This window comes from Papilio machaon, chromosome 12 (assembly GCF_912999745.1).
Source record: "Papilio machaon chromosome 12, ilPapMach1.1, whole genome shotgun sequence".
Classification (NCBI taxonomy): Eukaryota; Metazoa; Arthropoda; class Insecta; order Lepidoptera; family Papilionidae; genus Papilio; species Papilio machaon.
In genome coordinates this window covers 6,664,009-6,685,068 of record NC_059997.1, presented here as the reverse complement: position 1 = coordinate 6,685,068, position 21,060 = coordinate 6,664,009, and the positions used below count along the sequence as shown (strand labels likewise).

The window sequence follows — 21,060 nt, the reverse complement described above, 5'->3', positions numbered from 1 at the left end:
AATTATTATCTTTCGTATATTAGAGGCAACAGTCATAATAAAAAATCAAACAAATCAACAAAGCAAGAGACATTTCAAATATTAAGTAATTACCAAAAAAAAAAAATCGAATTATAAATAGTCACTCAGTCATTCCGTCTACCTAAATAGCTCAAATGCAGTCATAAGATTAGTATATCACAAAAGAGCATATAATTAGAAAGTTGAGTAATCAACATATTTTTAGTTTCTTCTATTTAGATTCCTTTTCATCTTCCTTCGCTTCAGTTTTCTCATTAACTTCAATAGGCTCAGCCTGCTTTATTGGAGTTGTAGGTAATGAGGTGACATCACCATTAGAAGTATTATTATTCGATTCGCTGTCTACGGTCTTCAATGTTTCGTTTTCATTTTCGACCGAAACATCTTTTTTAACACTACTTTCATCAACTTTAGACATTTGATCCTGTGTTTCACTTTCAGTAACATTTTTAGTTTCGCTGGTTTCTAATTTGTTCTCTTCTACTGGACTATTACTTGCTAAACTTTCACTGACATCTGGTGATTTTTGTTCCGACGTATCTAAAGTAGTGCTCACTGTTTCCACTTCTATACTTTTATCGCTATCTACTTGTTTGTCAACTTCTTTTTCAACTATTGGCTTGGCTGTTTCTTTTTCTACGATTACTTCTTGACTAGTTTCTGCAGCCTCTTCGTTTTTTTCTGATGTGACACTTTGCTCTTTTATATTAGTACTGGATAATATTATAGAACAAACATCTTTGCCATCCAGTAAAAGTTTGACCAGGGTCGGTTCCTTTAAACTATCTAAGAATTCTATTTGGAATGTCGTCGCTCCGTCTGCGGCTATTTCTTCCAGCTTCAATTTCGCATCCTCATTTGATACACTGGCGAGTCGACAACACTTAGCTATTGGTTCGATGACGCTTAGATCTTCGGGCAGCTGTTTAAAAGTATCGCATTTAGCTTTGTTTCCGTAATCGATAAACTGCACATGATACCCTACATCACAGAACTCCAAGATTTTAGCTCTGTACCACTGCTCGTCCTCCGACCAGAGCGCCGCACAAACTGACCCGACTTTAAGATCGGAAACTTGTTCGAATTCCTCGCCCCGACACAACTGTTCCGTTATTTTTTCCAAGACGGCGTCGAATTCATTGGTTTGCACGTAAAACTCATCTAACGATTGGACGTAACAGATTTTGCCACTGGTATGTAAGTCTTGTCCGAGAGGCGTCGGTCTTTCGGACATGGGCTGCTCCTCGCACAGGCCGACGAGCTCCTCCGTCACCGATTTTCCTTCCAAGTAAAGTTCCACTATGGAAATATCTCCCGCGGCTATAAATTGTATGTTAAAAATAGTGGCGCCCTCAGCGGCCAACTCGTTAAACTTTATTTCCGATTTGCGCGACCAAGATTTGATATCGCGAGGTTTCTGAAGCGCGCATTTTCTGGACAGGGCCGGTTTGACTTTCAGTTCGTCGGGCAGACTACGCAACTCGTTAGCGATAGACGCATTGCCGTAGTCCATGAACAGCACCTCCGTTCCCTCGGAGCCGTCGACGATCACTTGTGCCCTGTACCAGGCGCCGTCCTCGGGATACTTGGCCGCACAGATGACACCTTCCTCCCTCTCCTTAAGTTCGGGGAAGTTCTCCGCATCCACCATGGCCGCTTCCATGGCTTGCAGCTCGGCAGTGGCGGTCTCCAATTGTATCCAGAACTCCGAGGGTGAATTGACGTGGCTGGCGAAGCAGGAGGGCAGGTCGCCGCACTCGTTCTCCTCAGATCTCGTGGCGTGACCCTCGGACACCAGTTTGTCGGTTATGTTTTGGCCATTAACGAAAATGTCTACATAAGTCATAATATCTTTGAGGACGACGAGGACGTCCACGGGAGCAGATGTGTCACCGACCAGCTGCGTGAAGTAGTCGGAGGCCGGCTCCGACCACTGGCCGGTGCCGGTTGGTATCGCGTTCACACTGGACTTGATGGCGAGGCGCTCGATCTCCTTCATGTGGTCGGGCATTTCCTTTATCAAGCCGGGCTGGTTGTCGAGCACGTCAGTGTTGCCGTAGTCAATGAAGCGAATGGTCGTGATATCGGAGTCGGCGTCAAGTATTTCAGCTCGGTACCACTGGTCGTCTGCGAGATACTTGGCGACGCACAGCGTGCCCATCTCTCGACTCTCGATATCTGTGTAACCTTCGGCGTTCTCTTGCAATTCCGATTGTATTTGGTTTATTTTATCCACTTTATCGAGCATTTGCAGCCAGAAGTGTCCGGGTGTGTCGATGTGGCTGATATAAACTTGAGTGCATCCCTCGGGGAGAGAGATGGGTTCCTCGACGGGTGTTTCCTCAGTTTTCGTTTCCTCGGCAGCGGCTATTTGAGGCGTGGCCAGTTTTTCGTTAACCAATTTCATAGATAAGTCGACACCGTCTAGATGTAGACTGGCGAGCCAACCGTCGTCGCCGAACGCGAGGGTGACCTGGACCTCCTTGTCTGTGGTCCATTCGGTCAGTTTGGTGAGGGTGTCATCCTGCAGGGCCACAAGTCCGAGACTGGCGACTAGGGCCAAGGCGCAGGGTTCGTAGAACTTGGGATCTAGTTTCTTGAGATTGGCTTTGGGAATGGTTTCCGAGTTGCCATAGTCAGTGAACTGCACCTTGACCTCTGTCTCATCAGCGCTGAGGATGCTGCCGCGGTACCAGTTGCCGTCGGCTGATTTGGCCGCGCACAAACCTTCCACTTCGAACTCCGTTAGCTCTTCAGGTGTACCTGAAATGAAAATTGTAAAGCTTGAGTATATTTATTTCTTAACTGTCAAAAATGCAAGAAATGATAATTTTTTTTTTCATATAATTTTTTTTTTACTTATTCATCAAAAGATTTTCACTTGTGTCGTGTAAATGGATGGAACGAAAATCAACTATACAATATTATAAATGCGAATGTTTAGATGGCTCAATGGGAGGATGGATGGATGTTAGTTTGAAGGTATCTCCAGAACGGCTTAACAGATCTTGATGAAATTTGGCATGGTAGAACATATTCTGGAAGAACACATAGGCTACTTATTAAGTTTTTTTTTAATTATGCGCGGACGGAGTCGTGGACGTCAATTAATTACTTATAAAATTAAAATAAACTTACCTTCTTCATAAAACTTGTACAAGTCCTCTAACAATGTTGCAATCTTATCCGTATCAGAGGTCCGTTGCAGGTAGAATTCATTCAAGTTCTCCAAATGTGATATGTAAGCCATACCAAAGTTATAGTTGAACACAGCCCGAGTACAAAGTGGTACCACTTCATCATAAGCACCCTCGTCCGGTTCAAAGATGGCTATCTTTTGACCCGTGGTACAATCGTACAGTGTTGTTAATAGTCTAAAAAAAGAAAAAAAAAAGAAAAAATTAAATTCTACAAAAAAACTACCTTAAAGTACATTCTATATAGGTATATAATTACATTTTTTTAAGTAAATACATAATAATATTTGAAAGCAATTAACGTTATGTATGTAAGTTCCTAATTAAAATATATGATTTACTAGCTTTTTCCCGCGACTCCGTCCGTGCGGAATAAAAAAAAATAGAAAACGGGGTAAAAATTATCCTATGTCCGTTTCCTGGTTCTAAGCTACCTGCCCACCAATTTTCAGTCAAATCGATTCAGCCGTTCTTGAGTTATAAATGGTGTAACTAACACAACTTTCTTTTATATATATAGATTCGGAAGTTTTCTAGCTAGTAAGGAACGCGTTGCTTTTCGTGATGACATCTTATAATTAAGAAATTATCAATAAATTATTGTACTTTAAATATAATATTTACTTATATTATAAAGAGAAATAATTTTGATTATTAGTTTTATTTTTTACATTTAATAGGTTCCGAAACTACTGAGAAATTCTTTTACTGTTGAGAAGCTACTCTATCCTTAATGACATAGGCTATATTTATCACTATATTTTCTTTCAATTCCGAGCAGACGAAGTCACGGTAACCTGCTAGTATTAAATACAATATTTTAACAAAATAATAATCCAACCTGATTCCTTCAACGCTGTTAATGTAGATGACAAACTTGTTGGCTGTGAGGCGAGCTCTGACGTCATCAAGTGAGATGAGTGTGGTGACGTCATCGTTGTAGTTGTTGAGGCCGCACTCTAACGTCTGGTAGTAGTACACACTCAGCTCCGTCGGCAGGATCATGAGCTATAGATTATATAAAATAATATATTATTTAGAATTTACACGTGTGAAACATCTCTAAAAAACATTATAAATTTCGTTTTTTTTTTTAAATAATGATCACTATTGTGTTTGTTTCCATTGTTACGTCTATAAAGAGTGAGTTTTATTCACTGATTAATACATTTCAGTACTAATATAATTTGATTTTCAAACTATCTTTTGCAGAGGCGTAATTAATTAAATATGTATATAAATAATCAATATTTACATTTTTCACAGAGGTAGTAATAGAATGTCCGTAGTCTGGCAACACTGCCTTTATGTTTTCAACATCGGACACGTCGTTGAGTATCGTACGATATATCTTCTGCTCGTGTCGGACGGTGCAGTGGATACCTTCCGCGAGACTCTCCGCGCCAAGAGGAGTCAGCTAAAGGAAAAAAAAACTCAATTTTATTAATTGCCGTGTAAGTAACAGATCTTTCTCATGGAAGCTGTATATTATGTCGGAATAAAATATAGTATATATGTTATTTCAGACAAACATTGGTTAGAAGTAACACGACTTCCTGATTTGTTTACCTTCATCTATAAAAGTACTTACTTTGTTGACATCAAAGTTGGCTATAGCGCTTTCCACCAGGTCTGCTTTGTCCAAGTCGAGCTGGACGTAGAACTTGTCCAAGGACTCGACGTGTGTCACGCGGCATAGGATCTGCTGACCTATGATGATCGTCAGGTCTATCGCTTCGTCTGAAACAGGCGATTGACAATGATAGCATAACCTTATGTCAATGTCAAAAGTCACAAGGATCTTATGACAGTCGAAAAATATGCGAAATAACAAATCATCTGACAGCGTCCCATGTAAATCAATGAGGGAGCGGCAGCTGCACGGTTAAATGTTGCCATTTTTAATATATCGAAGTTACATAAAAATATCAAGCTTGATGTTATGACATGGTGATTAATTTGTTAATAGTTTTGGATGTATCAATTTAAATAGTAAGTAACTACGAGAACTTAGGTTATTAGTTGTCAATCAATTGCAACATGGCCTATTTTCGGAAGAAGTTGGGATATTTTTGCTCACTGGTAACCCTAAAAGCTTGTAAGCGCCCCCTGTCAATGTCAAAAAACTGCCATAATAAGATCCTTGTGAAACTATATGTGTGAAGTTAGCTACAAGAAACGTTGTACGTATTTCGAAGTAAGTGAACTCTGATAAATCCTTATCAGAGTTACTTACAAAAACATTTACTTCAACTATAAGAATGAAAACTATTCGTATAACATTAAAGGAATAAAATGAAACTGGTTTGATCTGGATTTTAATGTCATTCAAATAAAAAATTAAATGCACTTATTACCGTATAGCGTTTAAATTGAGATACGCTTATAAGCTTTTAATCTTTGCTATCATTTTACTACAAAATCTTACAAAAAGACATTCCACAAACATTGATAAAACCAAGCTGGCGAGGTTCATTAATAAATTGAAATAATAAAAAGAAGAGATAATAAAAAAGCGTACGGTAAGAGAGAGAATTCAAAAGCATAGATGTCTATCCTTGCCTTTCTTTGATGCAAAGCGTCATGCAACAGGACCGATAATGTTCACACAATAGACAATATACACACACGTACAAACATCATAAAATAAATGTCCCAACTGGGAATCGAACCTCTGCATGTTTGCGACTCAGATATCATGTATTCAGCACCTTCATCGTCTGTAGTGTAAAAATATAAATAAGTACATATCATCGAAAACCAACTAAAGAGGTCTCGAAAAAGTTTTAAATTGAATCTACATTGATTTAATCTTAAAACAATATTTACCTTTCAAAGTAACAGACGACTGATGTTCAGAGAGGCTGGCCAGCTGCTTCTCCACCAGCATGTCGGCGACACTGACTCCGTTGTTCCACAACGACACCTTGTACTGGCCGTCCACATTATCTTGGAACACGCACTGGTACCGCGGAGCATTGAAGCACAGATCTATCTCCGGGTCCGATTTCCATTCGCCATCTTTCGGTGCCACACCTATCAGAGAGCAATGTACCGCCATCTTTGGTAACTCCAACAACTGCCTATCTAGCTGCCAAATGTCTTTCGCGTCTACCAGTTGCTTGTTGCCGAAATCGACGTATCTGACTATGAACTTTGAGAAAGGTTGAACGGATACAACTGTAGCCCGGTAGAGGACGCCATCGGCGGGATATCGAGCTAACACCGATGCTCCTACTGGCACTATCCCAGTGTATGACTTCACACCTTTATATAATTCAGGTATTGAGTGCATCATTTCCAAAAACTTCGGCTGCAAAGATAGAATTTGAGTGTGGAAGTTCTCCGGCGATATGATCCAAGTTACAGAGACCTCATGTTGAGCATTCGCTTCTATAGTTTGTTCAGCGTATTGCGTGTCTAGGGAAACTGGATCTGGTAGTTCCTTGTACTGGACTTGTGTGAATTTGCTTCGGCTCTTGTAAGGAGGGGCGCGGCCCGCGCGGTCTCCCTTGTTACTGTCTTGCGAACGGAAACTCTTGTCCGATTTCTTATCACTATCGGAACCATATCGATCGGATCTTTCTGCACGATCTCTCGGTGTAAAGTTGCTCCTAGTTCTCTCTCCTCTATCGGGCCTGTTGTCTCTAAACTCTCTCTTTTGATTCCAGTTCTCTTTCTTATCTCCCCAGTTGTCGCGTCTGTCGCCACGATTTTCGCGTCTGTTCTCTCTCGGTTTATCTTTCTCTTCCCATTCATCTTGGTTAGGTTTATTGTCCCTGTAAATGTAAAGCAATTTTTGTAAAAGCCGAATTGTTGATTACGATATCGAATGAGTTCATAATAAACGCTTTCACTTAAAAGTGCATGAGTGAAAGTTGCAATCGGAGCGAATTAGGTTGCACGAAATGATTCGTAACTGAGCATGATTCATAACATTGTATAAAAGATACAAGATAAAGAAATGAAAATGGTTAAACTATAAAATCACATTGTTACAATTAATAAATTGGTTATCAATCACGGATATCATAAAAAAATTCTTTAGTTTCAGAAACATATCAAAAATACAAAACATATATATATTTACAAAAATCAAGGATTATATTACATGGATTAGATTTAAAATTTGGCAGTCTCAATATGTATAATACTACGAAAGAAACTATTTTTACCCATACAAAAAAAAAAAATTGCCAATTAAAATTAAGGTTTGATTTGATTTCGGAATTGCCAGATTTCTTCAAATAAATGGTGAATTTTAGTTATTTAATATTCACAAATGCTTAGATTACTTTTTGATGGAAATACAAAAAAAAAAAAAAGTTTATGTATGACAATGGAAACATTTTGAGCAATCACAAACATGTATGTTAAACCCAAATGATATGTTTACGACAATTACAATAAACCAATTAAAATAAAGGAATAAACTTTGACGAATATTGGTTTGTAATACCTATTTAAATTTTACAGTTCATACTTAGCAATCTATTCCTAGAAGGATGGCTAAAAAGAAGCATTTTGGAAGAAAATAGTGCTGGTGTTAAAAGTCAACTAAAATTTTATCAGGAAATCTTAATGTAATTTACACAAACTAATTAATACATTTTACATTTATTTTACACACTTGCAAACTTTTACACCACTCGTTCGTTTGCCCCCATAAAAATACAAAAAAAACATCCTTCTAAATATCTTACTAATATTATAAATACGAATGTTTGTTTGAAGGTATCTACAAAATGACTCAACGGATCTTGATGAAATTTGGCACGATTGTAGAACATAGTCTTGAAGAACACATAGGCTACTTATAAAGTTTTTTTATTGCCTCGCGGACGACAGCTAGTTTATATTAATAAGATAGTAGTAGTGTGCTATTAGTCATTAATAAAAAAGTATATGGAAACAGATCTGTGCATCTTTTATCTGTAAAAAATTATTGTTGATAATGAGAGCATAGATTATAAATATTCTAATCGAATTATAAAGAGTATTTGTATGTTGATTACCGTTAAATACACATATGGTTAGGGTTGACAAAATTTACTACAAACATAATGCTACTTGTTAATCATAACGTGATACCTCAGCCTAATGACGTCACAACGCATTGATATAGTTGCACAAAACGGTTCAAATAATATTCTCACAGTTAGGACGATCGGAACTGTTTCAAACTTAATTGTAAAAAAAAACGAAATTAATAGATTTTCACGTTTTCAAGTTAGTGCTTTCACATTAAAACTTGTTCTTATTTTTATTTAATAATTATTTAAATAATAGCTGTCGTCTGCGCGGAATTAAGAAAACAAACGTAATAAGTAACCTATGTGTTCTTCCAGATTATGATCTATATTTATGTCAAACTTCATCAAGATCCGTTGAGCCGGTCTGAAGATACCTTCAAATTAACATCCATCCATTCGCATTTATAATATTAGTAAGATTAAAAAGATTTTATTGCTTATTTTATTGATAATGCGACAACCCTTAATGATTTGTGTGCCCAAGCGTTATAATGATCAAATGGGGCGAAGAAACAAGAACAATTGATATATGAATTAATATCAAGGTAAGTGTACTTTAACGGACTTGTAACAACATTGTTAGTGGCTTACGATGTTGTCGTTTACTAGTTTCCACTGTCACCTGCTAATGGAAACACGCAGTAGCTCTGAGAGTAAATTAAACCATTTGTATATAAAAAAACCCTTAAATATTATTTATTTAAATACTAGCTGTCGCCCGCGACTCCGTCCGCGGGGAATTAAAAGCAAACTTAATAAGTATTATATGACCAGACTATGCCAAATTTCATCAAGATGCGTTAAGCCGTTCCGGAGATAACTTCAAATAAACATCCATCCATCCATACATTCGGATTTATAATATTAGTATGATAGTACCTTCGAAAAACGGAAAACGATCATACAAGTGTTGTATTATAAAATTTGTGTTAATAAATTTAAAGCTTGCATTTGAAAATAGTTATAATTGTAAGGATAAATTTACAGCGTTTTTGAAATATTTACAATTATTGCCACAGAGTTATTATCACCATACGAGAATTAAGTAGTCTCATGTAGATTTATTTTACTTAAGTTTTGTGTGTCGAAGGCCTACTTTTAGTCCCCTTTCTCTTTCGACACTTTTCATATACAGAAATGATGTGAAAGGGTAGTGATTTCGATGGAAGAGGGGACGCATGAGAAGGGAAAACATTCTGCGCATCTCCTCTGTCAATTTAAAGTAAGCAACGCATTTGTAATTACGGATGACTATGTGCAGCGATCGTTTCGCTATTTCGGCGAATTCAAATCTACACTAAGAGACTCCTTAAGTGGCAATTAATTTACTCTACAGTGAGTGTCAGTTAGACGTATGAGTGCAGCAAGCTGACAATGCACACTATGTTGGTAGCATGTGACATAACGGTGGTGTTATTGCGGGGTAAGCAGTGAGGTATACCGTCGCAGCCGATCCTGTACGGAGCTTCGGGCACCCTGCGCCTCCATGGACGCGGCCTCCGCGGCCTGCTTCAGTCTCTTCCCCACCCCGGACTCTTTCCCCTTCCATCCCGCTTTCGGATTCGTTTTCTCCTGATCCGATCTAGGTTTTCTTCTGTGCACGTTTATATTGTTTAGTTTCCTATTTTTAATATAGTACCCTAGTCCACCTACATTGCTAACATTTTCTACAGTTGTTTTAAGGTAGACTGATATTTGAAGGTTATCAATTAATAGTAGTACCTAATTATTAAGTTATTAACCTAATGAGGAGAATTTTCATCTTAAAGGCGAACTGGTCGATACCTATTAAGTAAAAAAATAAAATAAAAATAAAAACTGACAAAAAATTACGATATTCTTCTACTTGTCACTATAAGAGATTAACAAATTAAATGCTACCATATTATATAAATTCACGTAGTTTCTAGTTTTCAGTACCAACCTTTGGTACTCCCTATTGTTCTGTCGTGGCTGGAAGGCGGGCTGCGCGGGCTGTGGCGGCGGGGCGGGGCCCTCGTCCCAGTTGTCCTCAGCCGGCTGGCCCCCCGGCGACACCACGTGGTTCTCACGCGGCTTGCCACCACCACGTCTGGTGTACAAAATATAATGAAAAAAAAACTACAGGATTTACCAAACTAAACGAGAAATTTTACAGCTGATATACTTTTATCAAAAACTATATTGGAATATAAATTTGTTCTAATATTAGTAAAATAACGCTTAAAAATCAAGATTGGGACTTCCTATTTTATAAAAATAAATAGATTTACCATTAGAAAAAAAACCAAAAGTTCATACATTCAAGTAAAATAAAAATTTAATTCTAGTATGAGTTACAAAAGGCGGAACCGAAATTTAGCAGTTTCTCTGATTATAACTAAAGTTACGTAATTCAAGACATAAATAAAAATGAAGGGCGCATTTAAATACTGCAACTATATTTAATCTGTGAAATTAAACATAAAATAAAGACATGTGTATTAAAATAGACCTAATGCTATAGTAACAGAGTACATTTTTGCATGTAACATACGATAACACAAAGTTACTGTAAAATTATGATTCATTTATTAGCATATTTAGAAAAAACTTTATAACTTTCAAGTGACTCATTAATCTGAATACAGACTAAACACATCTTTTTTTTAACATCAAAAAGGTATATAATTTCAGTTAAATACGTAAAAAAATTATTATGAAAAATAAAATTATTTGCAAGTTATGTCGATTTTCTATTGTGAATTTAAGTTAGTTTAGTAACTGGTGTAAAAATTTTGTAACAAACCTGTCTCCTCTATCAGGTTTCCCGCCAAACTTGTCGCTATGTCGTCCTGGTCCGGACCTATCGAAGCCTTCCTTATGTTCCCTGCTACAAATAAACTTTTTTTACACACACAAATACAGAAATACCATTATAAATATATAGCAATTTATTTATAATCATAAATATAATCGGAGGCAGTTACCTATACATCTTATGGGTATGAAATCGCGTAACAACTAAAAAGTAGCGTGCAATGGGTTCAAAGAACCCAAACGAAGGTCGACGCAGCCATGAAGCTGTTATATTGTTATTTTTTGCTCCGGATTCAGGAAGAGCGAGTTGGCAGTGGGTTTTGTTAAACATTCACACTATTTTGAAATAAATCAAAAATATCGGGTACATTGATAAAATTTTCTTATACATATCGTTAACTATTTCATTGTTTTTCAAGGCAATATTGAAATTTAATATGTATTGCGGTAAAAATATTACACCAGGCATTGTTTATAACTAGCGGTTGCCAGAGACTTCGTCAAAATTTAAAAGTATATACATAACTGATACATCTGTGTGTTTTCTATAATTGAAAAAAAAAAAAAGTAAATCATAGTAAAGATATTGGGTTACTTGTTATGTTATATCTTGTGTAAGACTTTACAAGTTTTTCTTAGTATCATCTGAAATTTTATTGATTTCTTTTTTATCTTTATCACAAGTGAGATAAAGTATTCAAAGGTTTAACATTTCCTACGACGAAGTCTTCTTTATCACTATGTTTCCAATACATTTGCGTATACACAGCAATTTTAATCAGCGATTTTGAAATTAGTACTAGCGTTCTAATTACTATACTTAACATAGCTATTATCAAGATAAGGCTAAGTATAGTATGAATCTGGAAAAGTGAACTATTACAAAATCCTATGGCCTTTATATATTTTTATACCTAACTAGTTTTACCCGCGACTCCTTCCGCGCGGAATAAAAAAAATGCACACAAGATAAAAAAGTTCCTATGTCCGTCTCCTAGTTCTAAGCTACCTCCCCATCAATTTTCACCTAAATCAGTTCGACCGATCTTGAGTTATAAATAGTGTAACTAACACGACTTTCTTTTATATATATAGATAGATATGTTATGCCCTCTTTTGGAACAATACCGTAAAGAAATCATGTACAAATAAAAAATATTCAAGAGATCGCAATTGCACTTAAAAGATGATTACAACGAAATGAACAATACAATCTGTTGTATGTCTACGTAAAGATTGTTTAGAAAGTTTCACTACCGTTCGATTTAGCAACGATACGCGCGATCAAACATGAAACAGGTTACATATTAACACTGCAAAAAATACTCATATATTCGAATAATATACTTAAGTTAAAGACATTCTGAAAAGTCTGCAAAATAACTAGTAAATAATGCTTAATATTAATAATTGAGAAAAAAATGGTTATTGTGAGCAAAACTATAAAAGATAGATATATGCTATCGCGGACTTTTATTTAAGACATTTAAAGAGCTACAATTCGTCCATACATCATTTTATGTAGGTCCTATAGTTTAGCCTACGTAAGCGCTGAAAGCAAAATTGTCCCTAATTTTCGCAACAAATTTTGAAGCTAAATTCAAAATCTACTAGTCTTCTAGTTATTTAAAAAAAATGGGACCCATCTGCAAGCACTACCTTTCGATTAAAAGATTTTTTTATCAAAATCGGACCACCAGGGGCAGAGTTTCGCGGTAACACACATAAAAAAAATACAGTCGAACTGATAACCTCCTTCTTTTTGAAGTCGGCAAAAAATAGCCTATATCAATCAGGAATACTGTAGCATTCTAAAAGTGAAAGAATTTTTGAAATCAGACATATATTTTTTGAGTTTACTTGTAACATACAAAGATATATCTTCTTTATGTAATTAATGCGAATGAAGTATATATACCTGCCACGGAAACTGCCTCCTCTTTGTCCGAATTCTTCGTTTCCTTCTTTGGGTGGTCGGCGATCTTCTTTAAAACTCTTCTCCCTTCGATAGTTCTTCTTTCTGCCGTCATCAGATACGCTGTCTGGTGAACTAAAGTTCTCAGGCGGTTCGGTACGTACCGGTGTCGTTGCTTTGGCCTGGTATAAAAATACAATTTGAAAAATCAATAATATCATTATGTACTCTTACACCTCATTATCCTTATTTACCAATCCTCTACACGTAATTATCCAATGAGATAAACACGTGGTTAAATAAGCATTCCATACTAACATTTTAGGCTTTGTTTATTCTTCAGTTAAATAATCTCGTTTTTATAACGGTTATAAAACTAGCTGTCGAAATCCATGCCAAATTTCGTCGAGATCTGTTGAGCCATTCTCGAAATACCTTCTAATTCTAACAAACATTCATCTAAACTTTCTCATTTATAACATTAGTAAGAAGTAAGATTGTCCAAACACTCTTTAAACTGGGCTTTGGTAATTAAAATCTTTATAAACATTTATTTTAATAAAGAATATTTATCTTTGAAAAAAAAAAAACAATATATTTATTCAAAATAAAGGTTTTTTACAACAATTTCACGAAATCGGTATAAACTGGATATGCTTTTTTAATCCAATTGCCCTCATGAACTACTAACACAATGAACAGATAATCTCATAATGGAAAATGCAAATGAAGTCAACACAAAGTCTATTTGTTTTATTCTAAAATATCAAATATACAAGTCTTCTTCGTTACCTAAACTTGACTAGGCAGCATTTGAATTTATCTGTATGTTTTTTCTTTTTACAAAAATCTTGTTTCCTGGTAAGGTCACCTAAAGTACTAAATGTGTTAAGTCATTTGTATCTTTATTATATTTATAGGTAGCCTAGCTCACTCTATTATAAATGCTTATGGCCTCTTTAACACTACTTTCAAGTACTCTTTAGATGTCAATGCACTTCTATGGTTGTCACACTAACTGGATTAGTCAAAGAATAATGAGACCCATATCCCGTAAAGTTGGTGCCATCTGACAATGACACCAATTGGGTTAAAGTGGTACACAATTAGTGTTAATTCTTACTAATATTATAAATGCCAAAATTTAGATGTATGGATGGACGGTTTGTTCTGGAAGAAGGTGTGCAGAATGAAGTGCAAAATAGTTCAAAGGATCTCAATGAAATTTTTTATAGATGTGGAACATAGTCTGAAAGAGCACATAGGCTACTAATTTTTATTTAATTCCGCGCGCACGAAGTCGCGACAGCTAGTATTTTATAAAGATACAGTTACATTGTACTATATTAAACCAAGGTTTAAATTCTTTACAAAATGAACCATTTTGTATACATATAGAATCATATACACAATTAAAAATAAACTGCAATCTGCACTGGACTAATCACTGGTGTAATCACTCTTAATTTAAGGTGTGAATCCCTCAAGAATATAAAAATTTATGGCATTCCTTACCTCAACACTCCGAGGCTGTGAGAGCTGATTCATTCTTCGAGCAACATCCAATGGAGGTGTGACAGTGTCATCAACTAAGGTGACAAGCATTGTATCACTGGACAGCATGCCAACTACGTGTGCCATTAGTGTTTTCTCCAATGCTAACATTTCTAGCTGGTTCGATGTTTTGGTTTCAACTGGTTTATTCTCATAACCCTAAAAAAAATAATTTAAATAATTACAATCTATATATATATATAAGAAAGTCGTGTTAGTTACACTAGTTATAACTCAAGATTGGTCGAACTGATTTAGCTGAAAATAGATGGGGAAGTAGCTTAGAACTAGGAGACAGACATAGGAACTTTTTTATTTTGTGTGCATTTTTTTTATCCTGCGCGGACGGAGTCGCGGGTAAAAGCTAGTATTATAATAAATGGCAAATAAGATAAAGCCAAACATCAGCAAACAATTATGAATAAACAAGAAATATATTTTATATTACAACTTCTAAAAATAAAACTGCGACTTCAGTCCTATAAATTCTATTGTGAGAAAAAATTAAACTTAAGTGGGTATTGAATTAAAAATGTACATATTTTCAACAATGATTAATAGAGTTTTGGTAGATTTAAACATTTGCTTACCTTTAGGGCACACTTTAGAGCTTGTGCTGGCAACCTTATCAGATCTGGAGTAATAGTTCTCAAGTCTGATACATCAACCTCTTGCTCATTCCCATAATCCACATAGGTCACTATGACTTTGTTACCCTTTGTGTCTTTCACTCTTGCTCTGTACCAGTTGTCATCATCAGGGAACCTGGCGCAACAAGCCGCGCCCACTGGCAACTCTCCAGGTGATGATTTACTCTCGCAGTGCACTCTCACAGCTTCCATAACTGCATTCAACTCTTCTATCTTATCCGACAGCTGAACGTAGAACTTTATACAACTATCTACATATGAAACTAGTACAGATTTACGACTGCCCAAAGGTAGCAAGTCCACCCATTTAAACTGCAACTGGTCTTTCATATTCGCCATTAGCAAATCAAGAACATTTTTATTATCCAAGAACAGCTCACCATACTGAATAAGAGGTGGACCCTCGGGTGATACCACTTTCAATGTCAAGACTTTTCCATTAACCAGCTGTTTAAAAGTTTCATTCAAATAAGGACCTTTCTCTAACTTCTTGACTTGTGACAGACAGAATCTCAATGCAAAAACGTTTGGCTTCACAAACTCTTCTGGTATATCAAATATGTCATAGTATGACACCATCTCTGTATCACCAAAATCAACAAAAAATAGTTTACATTGTGAACCTGATAGATTCATTACAATCGCTCTGCATATGATTCTGTCTCCTGACATCCTACCAAGGCACACTGTCCCGATCATTGGAGGTTCTTTAAGACTGCTGTGAGGCCTTTTATTTATTTCATCCATCATGTCTTGTAGCTTCTTTGCATCACTCACAAGTTGGACGGCAAATAGCTCTGGGCCTTCTTCGGCAAATGAGACAAACACTTTATGTTGGGAATTAACTTCCAATAGCCGACTTTTATATGTAATGGACTTCTTTGGTGATGGTGGCTTAGAAGTTGCCACAGGTGAAGGCTGATCAGATGCGGATAGGGCAGGCGATAATGCTGCAGCAGTGTGCGGTTGACGAACTGGAGCTTTTAAATTAGCATGGTTTCTTGGGACTTTGTTAAATAACAATCTTTGATTTATTGGTGGAGGAGCAATACTTCCATTAATGGGCAATGACATACCTTGGTTCAAACGCATAGCTGATGCCGGATTTGGAAAGTTTTGGTTTATTAAAAATGGAACATGTTCTGAAAAGTGACTTTCATTCAAAAATGTTGGTTGCCAATTGGACATTTGCTGTTTTTCTAACAGTTGTAACAACAATGCTTCTTGCTTAGCAAGTGGCAAGGCTATGCCAAATCTATTTGTGACGAGATGAGAAGACAAATCATTTCCTTTAAATTGTATTGAAATTATAGGTAAAGTCCGGGTGTTCAGTTCTGTTGTAGCAGGATATTCAGCATTGCAAAGTAAGCTCTGAAGTTTTAGTAGTAAGGGTTCTTCCCACCTTCCTGACGGATGCATTACACGAGATAAATAATAATCCGAAGACTGCCCACGCATTTGCAAGAACAATGGATCGTAGTTATCTAAAAATCTAATGGTGCTCACAGAGATTATATCCTTATTTCCATAATCTATGAAATGTACCCCAACCAATCCAGTGGCAAGGTTAGTTGTATTAATAATCTTAGCTCTATAAAATTTTCCATCTTTGTATTTCGCGGCACAAATGATACCTTCGGTTATTACAGCCGGTGGGACGGCGCCCACTCCTTGTTCCAAACTTTCTCGAGCAGTATCGAATAAGCTCTCTATCATCAACGAGGAAGGCTGGTCAAGCTGTCCACTTATCTTCAAGAAGTGACCCTCACCATCCACATGGGTCACATAAAGGTGAAAAGATCTTAATGTCTCGTTAGGTAGAGCCATTTTAATTTGGTTTTTAACTCAAATTAGAACAAAACAAAATAGTTAAGCCTTTTTTACATAACTCTTATCACAGAGTACATTACACTTCAGCTAAGTATCTAAACAAAAAAAAAACACCGCTTTCTATTCCGTTTACGTTTTCAACAAACATGGCGCTTACAATATGCCATTTTTTGCCGATTTTTATAAAAAAGTTAAGCCATAATTTATGAATAGATATTGCCATACTTTATTAAACATTTTAATAAATGAAAAAAACCTTGACGAAATCCTGTGAAAGCAACCTGCGTAAAATAATTTTCGTTTATTTTTAAATATACAAAATCGTGAAAAATTCAACAATTTCCTATACTGTTAAACATCATACGATATAACTTCCAGTCAGACTTTTTTTTATTTCTTCATTGTGTAATGCGTTTTGCATTCAATAACTTCCTTAAGGAATTGAAGAATCTAACATAACTTACAAAAAGGATTTTGAAGAATTTTTGGTTTATAATTTGTGAAAACATTTTAAAATTGTGATTGGTTGAACAGGCTAAAGGGCACCGATATCCAATGCCTTAATGAATTAAAAAAAAGTGATTGATTGTCACAGAATTCTTTGGGTATGTTCCGATATGCACTGCGACCACTGTACAGTGTGACGTCAATTCAGTATACTGTGAAGCCGTTCCTGTATAGCCAGTTATACTGGTTACGATTTAAAACGGAACGCAATCCCGAATACTGGCAGCCGCATTTTTTGACGCAGCATTCAAATGAGTGTATTTAAGTTTTCTAGTACATTAAAAAAAACTGTTTAGGAGTACTGTCAAATTAAAAATATTATAATTAAAATTAATTATAAATTAAATGTATAATATAATAAAAGTAAGTACTTTCAGCTCGTATTGAACATTTTCAACACAGTCTAATAAGGTTAATTTTTGCAATTCTTCCATTGTTTTATTTTTTAATCCAAACTAATTAGAGGACTTTAAAATTTGCTGATTAAACTGTAGCTTTGTTTATAGGACGTTAGGCACTCGAGTGGTTTTGACTGATCACGTGATCAAGGTACTGCGAGTACCTTACCTCGAAAACGCCAGTGCTCACAGTAGAATATGGCGGCGATTTATGACGTCATATATTTCCCTAAGGTACTGCGGCAGTATACTGGCAATCCATAACGGAACTAATTTTTCTACAGTGATAGCACTGTGCAGTGCTCGCAGTGCCAATCGGAACATACCCTTTATCTGAGATTGTCACTTTGCAATTTTGCCATTCTTTTTCTTTCGCTCCTTTCTAATGTCAAAGTCAAATTTGACAGTAGTAATTGTTTTGTTGGTGATTTTGTGTAAATTTAAAAAAAAATAGTTATAAACAGCTGATAATTCCAAAATATACTATGAGATTTCTCTTCTGGTTTGAATAATCAGAAATATCCCAGTAAACATTAATGAATACAAAAGCAAGTTTTATTGATTACAGAAAAATAATTTTAAACAATTTCGTCATTGGATTTGACCTCACATTAATTTATAATCGAAACGAACACCGAAGATAACAATGATTGAAACATGTTCGAAAAAATGCATGTTGTTGGGAACAGTTTCTTTAGGAATGTATGTAAAAATGAAGAGCAACATAACAACAAAACTTTCATATGTATAAATTATAGTTTAGTACATTACGCAATTGTATCACTTTATTTGCAGATTGACTCTCGTAATCCTGATTTTGGAATCACACTTGGCCGAAACATTATCTGGCAGTAGTAGGATGAAGAATAAAACATTTCCTTCTGAGAATAATTCTACTTGCTGGATGCATCAGCCTTATAAAGTCATCAGTGAATGCCATCCTTGTTCAGGTAAAAACATTGTGGCCATAAGATCCAATGATTATGTTTAAAAAGAAATCACATTTCCTTAAAATACTAAGTTAATTTAAAAAGTTATTCTTCATTTTAATGTTTTGTTCCTGCAAAAATAATACATTTCGTTTATTTCTCAGACTTCGAAATCAGAAGTAAAAGCATAGGAGTTTGCATTCATACAAGCTTTAAGGAAATTTTAAAATGTGATAATGGTGAAACAGTAACAAGAAGGTAAAAAAATGCATAAATTAATAATATTATTTTATTATTCACATATTAAAAATATATTTTATTATTTACAGCTGTGATCGTGTTGCATATTTAGAAGAGAGAGCATTTTGGAAATTTACCATTTGGTCATTTATATTAGGAACAATATCATCTATAGCTGTTATGTTACGGATGAGAGTTTTAAACCACAGGGCTAAAAGAAGAGCAAGACAAGTTTTGGCAAATGGATCATTATAAGTCTTTAAGTCAGACCTATTGCCACTAAGTTTTTTTATGAATTGAACTCGCCAGGCGAGTGAGAGGCATTGGTTGTGTTTAATATACATAAATATATTCTGTATTATTCAATGTAACTTAAAATGTAATGTAATGTAACTATAAAAAAAAACATTTATGAGAGTCCCTTTTACTGATATTCCTAAATATATTTTAATCAAACAAGAGTTTCAACAATTCACTAACTACTTTCACATTAATACTATTACCAAGAAGCCTGTAACATTGCTTCATAGATATTGTTTCAGGAAGCTTATAAGACGAAGGAAATGACATCAAGGATAACACTTCTTTGGGTGTAAAATATCTTAAATTTAATTCCTTCAGTGTTTCTATAAAATCGTCAGTACCGACTTCAAATTTATTAGCTCTTTCGAAACATTCTTTTACATTTTCTGGACTCGCTTCTGTATATACTGAGCCAGTACCTTCAGCATAGTGAGTATAAGCTTTAGTAAAGCAACAAGATCTTTTAGATTCCTTTTGAATTATGTCAAGAACATTTCCACGCTTCAGTATATTATTTTTTACAAGAAATTTATCAGACACATCTTTTTCTAAAATACATTCTATAGAATCTGGTGCCCCATAATCTTTTGGTAGTGATCTCATCTGTAAACAAGAGAATATTTATTTCTATGAGAAAATGTAATTCTAATTAAAAAAAAAATTGTAAACAATACCTACTATTTCAGTTTTCCTTTTAAAAATCCATGTTGAATTTGTTTTTCTTGCTATGCAGTAATATCTAAGCCTAGAATTTGGAACTCCAACATTGGAAGGACATAAGAGAAATTCCTGGTATTCAAATTGGCATTCATTCAATTTATCTATAAACAGGTTTCTTACTGTTGAACATTCAAAACCTTTTACATTTTCCATTAGTATGTATTGAAGTTTATCAAATTTGTCAAGCATGCTTATTAAATATAAAAAAGAATTAGTTCGGGGATCATTCTCGTCTAAATATTTACCATTTCTAGTAAATGGTTGACATGGAGGTGACATAAGTATTGTATCAATATTCATATTATTTATTTCTTCGAGGCTTAACGCTTGGATATTTCTGGTCATTAAATTAGATTTCGGGAAGTTATATAAGTAAACTTGATTTGCTACCGTGTTTATATCGACAGCAGCGACTATTTCACCATCTAGTTTCGATTCTGAAATATAAATAGTATTTAAAGTGTTGAAAAATTAAAACGTTTCATAGTAAAATTGTTAATTTACCATTCCAAGCACAATGCATTCCCCCAATACCGCTGTAAAGTTCTAAAATTCTGTGCTTCATCGTAAAAAAAACCTTCGTAGGTTTAACCTTAAAAAATTAAGACTATCGGTCTAATGAAGTTAAATGTAAAATTTATAAGCAAATGTAAAATGATATGTCTAAGTTTATTTTTATTCTTATTACAGACAAATCTTGAGTTCAATACAGCAATATTATATTACTTTCATGATTTCTAAATAAGGTAAACAATAAACACGTCTTTCGTTGACGTTGACGGCGTATGTCACTTTTTGAACAACGTCACGTTGTCTATGCAATGTCATTGAAACTGTACCAACGTTTTTTCCAAGAAATTCAAAGGGTTTTTAGGGTTTACTTCCAACAAATAATGGTGTAATAGCTAAAATTTATGCAATAAACGTTACAAAAGTGAAATTTTATTGAATTTAACATTTTGTAATAGTATTTTGGTTTCTTCTT

General features: G+C 35.1%; 3 protein-coding genes across 3 annotated transcripts; 1 reads left to right on the top strand and 2 right to left on the bottom strand.

Moving 5' to 3' along the window:
- Positions 1–232: 232 nt before the first annotated feature.
- On the bottom strand, positions 233–17,142 carry LOC106718340 (maternal protein tudor). The gene is made up of 13 exons (XM_014512398.2): positions 15,089–17,142; positions 14,460–14,657; positions 12,948–13,126; positions 11,019–11,102; positions 10,176–10,322; positions 9,693–9,845; positions 6,048–6,997; positions 5,891–5,938; positions 4,810–4,958; positions 4,474–4,635; positions 4,060–4,226; positions 3,160–3,395; positions 233–2,784 (listed from the first exon to the last, which is right to left on the bottom strand). The coding sequence occupies exons 1-13, from the start codon at positions 16,973–16,975 to the stop codon at positions 233–235; spliced, it is 6,912 nt and encodes a 2,303-aa protein (XP_014367884.2). The 5' UTR covers positions 16,976–17,142.
- Positions 17,143–18,309: 1,167 nt separating this feature from the next.
- LOC106718338 (protein JTB) lies at positions 18,310–19,430 on the top strand. Its single transcript, XM_014512396.2, has 4 exons — positions 18,310–18,585; positions 18,679–18,833; positions 18,977–19,070; positions 19,142–19,430. Exons 1-4 carry the CDS (start codon positions 18,530–18,532, stop codon positions 19,305–19,307), a joined length of 471 nt encoding a protein of 156 aa, XP_014367882.2. The 5' UTR covers positions 18,310–18,529; the 3' UTR covers positions 19,308–19,430.
- Positions 19,431–19,475: 45 nt separating this feature from the next.
- Positions 19,476–20,958, bottom strand: LOC106718334 (tRNA (cytosine(38)-C(5))-methyltransferase). Its single transcript, XM_014512390.2, has 3 exons — positions 20,580–20,958; positions 20,034–20,512; positions 19,476–19,958 (listed from the first exon to the last, which is right to left on the bottom strand). The coding sequence occupies exons 1-3, from the start codon at positions 20,638–20,640 to the stop codon at positions 19,500–19,502; spliced, it is 999 nt and encodes a 332-aa protein (XP_014367876.2). The 5' UTR covers positions 20,641–20,958; the 3' UTR covers positions 19,476–19,499.
- Positions 20,959–21,060: the final 102 nt, after the last annotated feature.